This window comes from Chiloscyllium plagiosum, chromosome 12 (assembly GCF_004010195.1).
Source record: "Chiloscyllium plagiosum isolate BGI_BamShark_2017 chromosome 12, ASM401019v2, whole genome shotgun sequence".
Taxonomy (NCBI): Eukaryota; Metazoa; Chordata; class Chondrichthyes; order Orectolobiformes; family Hemiscylliidae; genus Chiloscyllium; species Chiloscyllium plagiosum.
This window is the reverse complement of record NC_057721.1, coordinates 51,434,102-51,446,797: the sequence shown is the minus strand read 5'-3', so window position 1 is coordinate 51,446,797 and position 12,696 is coordinate 51,434,102. Positions and strand designations below refer to the sequence as shown.

At 41.2% G+C, this 12,696-nt stretch overlaps 1 protein-coding gene across 1 annotated transcript in view; it reads left to right on the top strand.

Moving 5' to 3' along the window:
• The window catches only part of LOC122555512, a 28,305-nt gene extending 19,273 nt beyond the window's left edge, over positions 1-9,032 (top strand). The window contains exons 4-5 of the mRNA XM_043701536.1: positions 5,990-6,108; positions 6,879-9,032. Of these exons, the coding sequence (XP_043557471.1) occupies positions 5,990-6,108; positions 6,879-6,977 (218 nt within the window). The 3' untranslated portion in view covers positions 6,978-9,032. The remainder of the gene's footprint in view (positions 1-5,989; positions 6,109-6,878) is intronic.
• Positions 9,033-12,696: the final 3,664 nt, after the last annotated feature.

The following is a 12,696-nucleotide window of genomic DNA, read 5'->3' as shown; positions in this document are numbered from 1 at the left end:
CTCCTCAGACGCATGGGAATATACTTGGGAAAATGCAAGAAAGATATCAATTTGCAATAGGACCCATGCTTTGCAGTTGAAGATTCTCCATAGGGTCCACTTGGCTCCAGATCGTTTGTCAAAATTTAAACCAGGGGTACCTCCAACATGTCCCAAGTGCAAGATCTGTATGGGCGCTCTTACCCGTTGTCTCTGGTCTTGTAGTAGGCTTCAGACATACTGAAGCGTGTGCAATGGAGAGGATTATGGGTGTTAGGGTGGAGAAGGACCTGATTTGTCTTCTTTAGGGCCTGTCCAGTGTGTTCCCTGCAGATCAGAAAAAACTTTTCAATATCCTCACTTTTTGCACAAGAATGAATATCTTGCTAGATTAGGTGTGTGAAACCGCCCCCCCCCCCCCCTCCCCAGCCCCGGGCCTGTTGGGTTGGTAGAAGATTGTTATGGTATATTCCCTTGCATTTTCTCACAAGTATGGTACACCACAAAACTGAGAATTTTCATAAGACATAGCAGCCCTTTTCGGTGTACCTGGACACAGATTTATCTGCCACACTAACAAGGGCTTTTATATAGCCGTAAAGATTGTGTTTTATGAGTACAATATCCAGGGAGGAGGAACTGTGAATGTATGAGTGTCTTGTTTGGCTGAGTTGAGTTATTAAAATTTATTAGTTTGTTGTTGGTTATTTAGTTAAATAGTTAGGTTTTTTTATTATATATTTTTCTATATATCTATACATTCGTATATGAGGGTGAGTTGGGCATTTTTAACTGTTATTTTCTTGTGGTTTTTTTGTATTGTTTTAAATTGTATTGTTTTGTATTTGTTGTAATATTAAAAAATCTATTTTTTTCAATAAAAATGTATTTTTAAAAATACACCCCCTAGTTTTGAACTCCCCCACCCTAGGGAAAAGACCTTTGCTATTTACCCTTATCTGTGCCCTTCATGATTTTATTAACTTCTGTAAGGTCAGCCCTCAACTTTCTGTGCTTCAGAATAAGGGCACCTCTACATTTATGTTTAAGACAAGGAGTAAGGAGGTATAAGTGTTAGGTTATACAGCTGTGTCACCTAGTTATAGGCAAAAAGTTGTGTCACTTAATTGTATAATGTTTCTGAAACCCAGGAGAAGGAAAATTAAGGAAGCTGGTTTAAATACTAGCACGACTGCATTTTAGCCAGAACAGAGAACAAATGAACTGTCACTCAAAAAATGCACATCATTTTGAAGTTAACACTGCAATCTGTAGAAAAGAAATAAAAATCAACCATGCTGCCAAATCAATTCCATAAACTGATATTCAATCTTGTTAATATGAGAGCCAATAGGCCATAAAAAATAACAATTTCACAATTTGCAGTTCTCTGAAACTGATATGAATTACAGATTGATATTTAGCAAAGCAGAATTATGCTCAAACTTGCCTTGCTGTCCCAAGAACAAATAAGAAAAAGTGGATATTATCATTGGGCGTTGCCATGGAATGGAAAATCTTGTACAGTTTAGCTTAAGCTTAAATCAGCCAATCTTGGCCCTTTAGTTTAGTTTACTTTTTTTTTAATTAATTCACATTTAGGAGTATTTATTGCCCATCCCCAATAGCTCTGGTGTCAGTAGTGATGAGCTGTCTTCTTGAGTTGTTGCAGTCCATAGGGTTGTTAGGAAGGGAGTTTGAGGACTGGCTCAGCATGGCAATGAAGAGTGACAGAGTTTCACGTCAGGAAAGTATGTGACTTCTCAAATCCTGCCTCATTTGTTTTATGCAAACACTCTATCATGGTGAGGTTGAATTTCCTCCTGCCCAATGTCCCCATTCTCCCCTTCTAAAGACTGCTGCTGCTCTCCCAACTCTTCAGTATCCATCACATTCATTCTTTACCTGCTGTAATTGTGCAGAGAGCACGCATGCTGGCATTATGCAGCACATTCTGCCTGGACTGCACAACATGGAGAGCCTGGGTTGTTCCAGATTGAAATTTCATCTGGGCGGCACGGTGGCACAGTGGTTAGCACTGCTGCCTCGCAGCGCCAGAGACCCGGGTTCAATTCCCGACTCAGGCGACTGACTGTGTGGAGTTTGCACGTTCTCCCCGTGTCTGCGTGGGTTTTCTCCGGGGGCTCCGGTTTCCTCCCACAGTCCAAAGATGTGCAAGTCAGGTGAATTGGCCATGCTAAATTGCCCGTAGTGTTAGGTAAAGGGGTAAATGTAGGGGTATGGGTGGGTTACGCTTCGGCGGGTCGGTGTGGACTTGTTGGGCCGAAGGGCCTGTTTCCACACTGTAAGTAATCTAATCTAATCTAATCTAATCTAATCTTCAGGAGGTTTGCCAATGTGCTCCTTGATATCCCTGGTGGAGGAATGGGCAGCATTGGATCAGTACTTAGCCTCAGTGTGTTGCAGGATGGAGTCATCAGCAAGAGTCACAAAGGGTACTTGATGCCTCCCAGGAACCACTTTTGTGAGGCTTTTGGCTTTTGCCTCTTGAAATGAATCAAAAATGTGACAGTTGTCAGGAAATAAAGACATCATGGCAGTTCCCAGGGTACCTGATGCAGACCTCTAAGGTGTGTGTTCAGTCTGCATACAGGGAAAGCTAGCTGCTGGCAAAGTCCACTGTCTGCTGCAGCTTTGATCCCGTATTGAAATGGGATGAAGTGTGTGATCTGGCACAAATTGCTTCAGTAGCAGTCTTGATACATTTATGAGTTGAGGATTGTGAGATTCCACCCAGGTCTCCAGTGGCAGCAATCAGTTCCATTAAAATTCAGGGCAGTTCTTACCTTTACGGCCACTGGAATTAGATGGCCACGCACCCCTTTAGGTCACAGGCTTCCACGCCCCACCCGCACCCCCACACCCCCAACCCTGCAGTTGGCATGTTTCTGTGACCGTGTCCTGCGACATCCTCAGTCTGCAGGAGCAATGCACCTCATGTACCTGAAGGAAATGACATTGAAGCCAAATGAATTTGGGCCTCCTGTATCTCCTTCACATCCTGAGGGGTCCTCTAGCTGTATGTGGTGAGTGGTCAGTAGCAGCTAGTAACATGCAAATTCAAATCACACACAAATGATGTTGTTGCATAGACTTCCATGCTGACCGACATGGAGACCTCTGACAAGGAGGGCCATGGAATGCCTCTACATGGATCTCTGACATAGTGGACCTTACCCTAATGCAGGCAGCACCATCCATGTGGAGCAGATTGCCAGTGTGTCACCCCACTCCATGCCCCCACATCAAGGCAGTACTGCAAAGAACAGCGTGTTGGTAAATATTGTTCAAGGTGAGAGGAAATCAGATCCATTCCCTTGTACAGCCCATGAGACCTTGGAATGTCTTTGTGAATAGTGGCCAAAAGTGACTCTTTTAAAGTACGATTACTTCTGCTTCACAGAGATGATTATGATCTGTCTGTAATGAGCAGTGAGGTGGTCCAGCTTGCTTATGTCCAGAATTTGTATCCCATGCAGTTAGACACATACAGGTACTCAGCACAGTTGTTTTCGGGCTGTACTGTGTTAGTGCCTGATTAATGCCATTGCCTTGAAGGGCCTCACATTGCCCACTATAGAGTCCACATTCTTAGACAGAAAATAAATTCAATACTCCACTCACTCTGGTTGTGGTGGCAGCCATCTTTTATTTCCATTGCACATTTGTGATTCAGATGAGGATGGAAGGCTACACAGGTCACACTTTGCAGAGAGAGTCACATGCTTATGCTGGTAATCTACAGCTTCTCCAAAACAAATGTGTGGTTACATCCCCTGGCAACCCCTTCAGTTCTGACCTTCTACATGTTCCCACTCAACTCAATCATTGAACTCTTCAATCTTCCATCATTCCTGATTCCCCAGATTAGCCATGCTTAGTTAAAGTCAGGGTGGTAGTGACCACCAATGATCTCCTCCCAACCATTCCACCCAACCCACAGTCACATCCTTCTCTAATGCACCATCGTCTTCCATCCTTATATGTTGATTTGCCCTCTGTCACAATTATTGACCCAATTGCATCGCTGCATGCTGCTTCCAATCCCACAGTTGAGTTCCATGAATTCTCTACATACTCCCAATAAGTGGATTCCCAGGACTGACTGTCAGCCACACTCCTGACTGTACTTGAACTTGAAAGCACAGTCCCAACTGGTGGGTGACCAAATGCCTGAAGCATCTCAGTGCAGCTCCCAAACTAACATACTGCTAATCCCTGGAGTGGTTGCACTAGATCTGCAGGATTAACTGTAACCCAGACTGCAGTGATATAGAATTCCTGACCCAGAACACCAACCCCAGGGACTGACTGGCCATGTCTCAGTCCCTAAACTGAGATCAGACAGTGCCTCTGACTGTGGTGACAGACTCTGAGTGACAATTATCTCCCTTGACTTCATTAAGTACTACTCCCCTGAGACTTTGAGATGTGGTAATTTGGCTGAATCACATGCAGTGTATTTGCCCATGTACAGTGCTGGCAAACACTGTGGCTGTGACATTAATGTAATCCAAGGCTATAACCCTTTGAGTGATCACTGCTGACAATCATGACAAACTGCCTGGCTTTGTGTCTGCAATGAAAGGCAAAGCAAGACAGAAATACTGAGAATGTGTAAGCACTGAATAAGGTAGTAAAACACAGAAAGGCAGGGCAAGGCAGAAATGCTGGGAGCATCCAAGTGGGTGCAAGTGAAGAAGCAAATGAAAAGCCCAGAGTTGCACCCTGTCCCAACACATTAGATATGTTGCCTTTTTATGCAAAGTAGCCTGGCAGTAGCATTAATGATTCCTGATTCTTGATGAAGGACTTATGCCCGAACCGTCGATTTTCCTGCTCCTTGGATGCTGCCTGACCTGCTGTGCTTTTCTAGCACCACACTCTCGAGTCTGATCTCCAGCATCTGCAGTCCTCATTTTCTCCTGGCAGTAGCATTACAATGAAATGTATTGATGCTCTCTAAAGTACAGTATTGAAATGGATAAATGAGTTGCGGATGTGCCATAGGTTTGGTGAGGCTGGTGTCTTTCAATATCCACAGACAGGGATGTGCAGGTGGCCACTGCTCGTAGAGCTTGTCCTGAGACGTTAGTGCCTGTTGTCTATCCAAGGTGAAGGCCTGAAGGAGCAATCCATGAGATGGAGCTGCCAAGCTCCCGCTCTGACTTTCATATTGGGCATTGTCACTCTCTAACTTCCCTCCACCAGAATAGCAAATAGCTAACAACAGGGGCAGGTGATTGCCAAGTGATATTATTGTTAGACCATTAATGCAGAGACTCAGGTAATGTTCTGGGGGACCAGGCTCAAATCCAAATTCAATAAAATTCTGGAATTAAGAGTCTGATGATGACCATCTGGTTCACTAATGTTCTGTAGGTAAGGAAACTGCTGTACTTACTTGGTCTGAGCTACGTGTGACTCCAGACTCAGAGCAATGTGGTTGACTCTTAACTTCCTTCTGCGCAATGAGGGATGGGCAATGAATGTAGGCCTAGCCCCGTCCTCTCGGCCTGTGAATGAATAATAAAAAGGGTATGCCAAGGTGTAGTTTTGCTTGGAAATTACTGTTTTGCCCTTAACCTGTATAAATGTCAAGCAGAGTGGATATATATCATTTTTAGAAGATTATATCGGCATACTTAGTAAAATAAACTTTGTTATGAGAAATATAATATACTGTACTGCTATCCAACAATGTCAGGATAAAATACATTGCTGGACAGCAGTATATAATAAATTATGTACACGTTATAATTATTAATTATAGAAATGCTTGTACCTACAACTTATACATGTTCCTAAAGGATGAAGTTGAGTTACTGTAATTTAAATACTATTGGAATTAGGTATTTTTTGTGTTCAACATTGGCTATTATTTGTTTTCACCAAAACAAAATGGAGACATTGCTTTACAAAGTGCATTGATTTACTATACTCAGCAAGTAAAAAAGACTTACATTTCATTTGCTTGACTTTTTTTTAGGAGCTCAGAATGGAACATATTCATATCAACATTGCAACAGAGAAAATGCATTTATTACAGTAATTGTGAGCCTTGTTATATACTCTTTTATTATGACAGTCCTTGCATTAGTTTGTTGGGTAAGTTGGTTTACAGTTTCTTTATACTAATTTTATAATATATCATACTGAGATTGCAGTGATTAGATTACTTACAGTGTGGAAACAGGCCCTTCGGCCCAACAAGTCCACACCGACCCTCTGAAGCGGAACCCACCCAGACCCATTCCCGTACATTAACCCCTTCACACTATGGGCAATTTAGCATGGCCAATTCACCTAACCTGCACATTTTTGGACTGTGGGAGGATTACCTGGAGGAAACCCATGCAGAGAATGTGCAAACTCCACACAGACAGTTGCCTGAGGCGGGAATTGAACCCAGGTCTCTGGTGCTGTGAAGCAGCAGTGCTAGCCAGTGTGCCACCTTGTCAGCTGTTAATGTCATAATCATCAGTTTCCATCTGAATCATGACGAAGATAATTCCTAGAATTATATTGTCACTTATTTGCATTAAAATAACGTTCTTGTCACAAGGACAGCTAGTGATGTTTTCTTCATTAATTAATCAGAAATAAATTAGACTAAAACACTAGTCTTTCATCAGTCATGAGTAAAACTGGCAAGACCAGTATTTATTACACATCCCTAATTGCCCTGAAGATAATACCAGTGAGCTGCCTTTTAGAAATGCTGCAGTCCTTCTGGTGATGGTAAAACTACAATTTTGTTATTAATGCAAAACAAATAGTAAAATTAGCTGATTTATAATTATTATGCAACATCTTCTGAAAATCTATGCTATTACTGGCATTTTCTGATATGTATTTTTTTCTTTTAAAATAAACAGATTTACAAAAGAAGATCAAGTGAAACACAGAAGGACTCACTGATATATGTAGACATGAGAAAAGGACAGAATGAAACAACACGAGTGAGGAGAAATTAAGTTGTTTTCATTCTTGGAAATCTAATATTCTTCATACAACAGGAAATGAAACTCAAACTTCCATTCAAACAAATCAAATGAACACTATCACTTTATGTGTACTCAGTTAATGAATTCTATATTTGCCATTGGTATGCAATCGCATTAAATAACTATCCTGAACATACAGGTACAAAATATATAGTGTAATTAATATTCATATCTAAAGTGGGCACATGGAAGGTAGGACTCAAAAAGTGATAAAAGTCATCCTGTGGCTATCCTAGTGAATGTGAACAGGGGAATTCTAAGTAGAGTGCACTATTTAATCCAATTTTGAATTTACATTCCCTTCAATGGATTTTTTTTAGATTAGATTACTTTACAGTGTGGATTTGTTCAAACAAAAATCTGAAGAAATATAAGGGTTTTTCTGAATGGCTCATTACATGATACTGCCCACGGCTACACTTTAAATATTAATGCAGAAGTTGCAAATCTCTGACCAATTCTCCGTTGTTCTTCCAAACAGAGTTAATCTGTCTGAAAAATATTGTGAAACATACTCTGCAAGGCCTTAAGCAGTAACATATTTACTTATTAATTTATCAACATAGGAATCAAAGTGGTCATTTTTTACATTATTCCAGTTTTTCAAAAGTACACAGGAGACTCTTTTATAGCACACATGGGTTTATCTCTTTACTATTTATTTCGAATAAATGGTGGGTAAGAATTTTAAATGCTGTTATGACTAAGATAAATTCCCACGAAGAGATCAAGTCCAAATCTTCGCTATTTATAAATCCCACTACAATAGTATTATTAACATCTATTAGGAGGCCAGTTAGCTAATGTGGCTAGCCTCTGGTTCAGAATAATGCCAAAAGCTCAGGTTAATTCCTGGGACTAGCTGAAGTAGGTCTTAGGATGACAGAACCCTCACTTCAACTGGAACACCTAAACCACCCTTTAAAATAATAAGAATGCTATTGCCTCTTGATGAATAATGTTATGAATAGAACATTGTGAGACATATGCCACATAGTGTTCCATGTTTAATGTGCAATGAGAATGTTTATTTTAAAGTGTATTACTTGCATCTTCAGATTACTGTTTTCAGACATTTTTGGATGACTTCAGAATATTTTCTAGCTCCTTTTAGGTAATTAAGACAACTTATGCTGAGCACAGATGTAAGTCCACATGTAGCATTAACATCCATATGGAACATTATTCATGAATTGTATAGAAAATTCCACTGCATCTTCATGTAAAGATCTATCCCAAGAAGCAGCCAAAAAAATACATTCTGTTATTCTGCACTGTCACATACTGGAATGGACTGGGCAAGCTGTGAATATTGCTGATGATGATCTTTGAGCTAAAAGTACTTTTATTGAGATTTTTTCCCTTGATAATCTACAAACCACATTTCATCTCTGAAAGTGTAGAGTAACATTTTCATTACTATGCAGTGTCGGGTGTTAGGTTGCTGATCTCCTTGTATATTGTTGATCTCCTTTGTATTGCTGAAACTTGGTAAACCGAGTGAGTAAGTCTCCTCTGTTATAGTCAAGTCTATAAGAGGGAATGTAAAGAAAGAAACAAGACAGTCAACCTAATCAGAGAAATGATAGGACTGTTTCCTTCTCCACTCTAGGTGATTTCACCTCCTGACTGACCTGTTATAAATAGTAAGCTCTCAATGGTATTGAAGCTGAGTACCTGAGGGAAATCAATATTTAACTAAATAAAGCTGTACGTCCATCAGATATAAAAATAGATTGAGGCCTTTGAGCACATCGAGTTTAATCATGGCTGATAAGTTTCTCAACTTCATTCTCCTCCATCGATATGTAACACTTGGTTCCCTTGGTTATCAAGAAGTTGTCCATCTCTGTTTTAAATACACTCAATGACTTGGCCTCCACAGCCCTTTTTGGCAATGAGTTCCACAGATTCAACACCCTCTGGCTGACGAAATTCCTCCTAAAGGATCATCTCTTCACTCTGAGGCTGTGTCCTCAAATCCTAATCTCTCCTACTAGTGAAAACATGTTCTCCATGTCCATCTGTCCAGACCTCTCAGTATGCTGTAAGTTTCAATCAGATCCCCTCCTCATCCTTCAAAACTCCACTAAGTATAAACCCAGAGTGCTCAACTACTCCTCAGATGACAAGCCCTTCATCCCTGGGATCATTCTTATAGACCTGCTCGGGATCCCCTCCAAAACCAGCACATCCTTCCTTATAATATTATTATACTCATAACATTCCAAATGTGGTCTGGCTAGAACCTATACAGCCTCAGCAGTACATTTCTGCTCTTGTATTCTTATTGACCCTGTGCCAATTAGCTTGTGGCTCTGGGAATAATCTGGAGGTTATCACCTTTTCGGTTCTGCTTTTTAACTTAAATCCTAGATGCTCATATTCCATCAGCAGAATCTCATCTTTCTACTTTTTTGTGGGAATCTACATGGACCATGACAACTGGATCTTTCTCTCCCATTCCAAGTTCCTCTGCAACCCAGGTGAGATATCCTGGAGCCAGACACTAAGCAGCCAACACACCTATTGGGACTCTCGATCTTGGCCACTGAGAGGAGTGTCTATTCCCTTGACTATACTATCCCGCTTACAATTGCATTTCTCTTCTTTCCCCCACTCTTGATTGTCTCCTTGCACCATGACGCTGTGGTCAGTTTACTCAACCTCTCTACAGCCCCCACAGTCATCCACACAGGGAATAAGAATATCAAACCTATTAGACAAGCTCAAGGGCTGAGGCTCCTCAGCACTATGCCTCACTCATAGTTACACCCTCCTGTCCCTGACCACTGACCTTGATGCCACATTCAATTAAATGTGCCCTGATATAAAAGGCAAATATTCTCATTGCATCACTGGAGTTCAGCTTTTTAGTCCACAGTTCAACCAAGGTCAGGAGACAGGAGCCAAGTGACCCTACCACAATCCAAAGTGAGCATCAGCGAGCAGGTTATTGCTAAGCAAGTGTCACTTGACAGCATTGGAAACCCTCTATCATATTGTGTCACTGTCACCATGCTAAAGGAGATAGATTTACAATAGATCTCGGAGCACTGGGCTGGGCATTCATGACGCATTGTGGGTCATCAGCAGCAGCAGAATTGTGTTCAACCACATGTTACAGCCTCATAGCACAGCATTTTCTCCACTCTACCATTACCACCAAGCCCTTCGACTATTTTACTGATGGTCGAGATTAGACTGATAGGGCAGCAATTGGCCAGGTTGGAGTTTTTATGCACTGGTCATATCTGAGTTATACCCTGCATTGTGAGGTAGATGCCTTTGTTACAGCTGCACTGGAAATGAGAAATGCTGTTGGTCTGAATCACAAGTCTTTAAAATGGTTGCTGGGATGTTTTTAGTGCCCATAACCTTTGCAGTGTCTGGAGCCTTCAGTCATTTATTAATATCAGGTGGAGTGAATCGAATTGGTTGAAGATTGATATGTATGATGCTGCAGTATTCTGGAGGAAGCCGAGATAGATCACCAACTTGGAATTTCTAACTGAAGAGGGATGCAAATAATTAAGGTTGGTCTTTTGTATTGATGTGCTGGATATCCCCATCATTGAAATGGAGGTAAGTAGGAAGCCTTCAACTCATTTACATCATTTAATTGCCCCCCTACCATTCCCGTGGCAGGACAGCAGAGTTTAGATCAGTTCTCTTGGTTAGCCCTGTCTATTACATGCTGCATCCAATATACGGCATGCAGGTAATTCTGCTTTGCAGTTTCACCAGGTTGATACTTATCTTTAGGTTTGTCTGGTACCGCACCTCACATGGTCTCTTGAACCTTTCATTGAATCAGGATCCATCTTCCAGTTTGATGGTAATGTGGCGGATACACTGGGTCATGAAGTTACAGATTGTGGTTGAACAAAATTCTGCTGTTACTGATGGCCCACAGTGCCTCAGAAGGCAGTTTGAGTTGTTAGATCTGTTTGAACTTATGGTCCATTTAGCAAGGTAGTAATGTTACACAATATGATAGAGGGTATCGTCAATGTGAAAACTGGATTTAACCTCCGGCTGATCACTCCAGCTGATCCTGTCATAGATACTATTATTTTGTTGGTTTCTTGCCCTCTGCCTTACACCCTAATAGTTATGTCCTTTAGAACTCAGCTTATTTGGTCATTAGTGGTGTTGCTGGACATTTAGGTTCCCCCACACGGAGTAAATTCTGTGCCTTTCCCACCGTCAGTATTTCCTCCAAGTGCTATACAACAAGGGGTAACATTGATTCATCAGCTGAAGGAGGTTTCCTTTGACATGTTTGAACTGATGCCATGTAGCTTATGGGGTCCAGAATCAATATTGAGGAACTCCCAGAGCAACTCCTTCCTCAATGTAAACCAACATGGCACCACCTCTGGTAGGTCTGTCCTGTCAATGGAACAGGACATTCCCAGGGATGATGATGGTGGTTCCTAGGACATTTTTTGAATATGACTCTGTCAGGCTGTTGCTTAACTTGTCTGTGGGACAGTTTTGTTACAAGGCTCCAACTGTTAATAAGGAGGCATTGCAGAGTTGACTGAGCTGTGATATCATTGTTGTTTCTAGTGTCTAGGTCTATGCCAGGTTTCATCCTTTCTTTAGACTTGGTAGTGGTTTGATTAACTTATGTCATTTCAGAGGGCAGTTAATCCAGACCAGAAAGGATGGCAACCTCCTTTCCCCAAAGGTATCTCTGAACTTAGATTTACTTTATTTTCTCTTACTTGCACTGAGAAAGCTGAGGTAAAAAATTATACACTCTAACAAAACCTCAGTGGTGAGGTGCACAAAACAGGCCGATGTAGAGATTTTCAAGTTAACAATAAATGTTAATCCTTTCATTTGCTTAGGCCCATTTGGTCCATTTTTTGTGTCTAAAACTTACTGAGATCTTCTCCCTGCTTTAATATTGTAAAGTAATTTCTTTCTGCTGTATATTACCTGGCCATATTTTCTAATGAAAATATATTTGAAACTTGTGCTTTCATCAAAAGAAATTAATTTTTGAAACTTAAGTGATCAAATGTGGTTTATATTTATTCTGAATAAACACAATACTGGAAACCATCTTTTGAAAGTCAGTAATGTCTTACATCAACATTACATAGAACATAGAACATAAAACATTGCAGCGCAGTACAGGCCCTTCGGCCCTCGATGTTGCGCCAACCTGTCATACCAATCTGAAGCCCATCCAACCTACGCTATTCCATGTACATCCATATGCTTGTCCAATGACGACTTAAATGTACTTAAAGTAGGCGAATCTACTACCGTTGCTGGCAAAGCATTCCATACCCTTACTACTCTGAGTAAAGAAACTACCTCTGACATCTGTCCTATATCTATCACCCCTCAATTTAAAGCTATGTCCTCTTGTGCTCACCGTCATCATACTTGGAAAAAGGCTCTCCCTGTCCACCCTATTTAACCCTCTGATTATCTTATATGTCTCTCTTAAGTCACCTCTCAACCTTCTTCTCTCTAACGAAAACAGCCTCAAGTCCCTCAGCCTTTCCTCGTAAGACCTTCCCTCCATACCAGGCAACATCCTAGTAAATCTCCTCTGCACCCTTTCCAAAGCTTCCACATCCTTCTTATAATGCAGTGACCAGAACTGTACACAATAGTCCAAGTGCGGCCAGAGTTTTGTACAGCTGCAGCATAACCTCATGGTTCC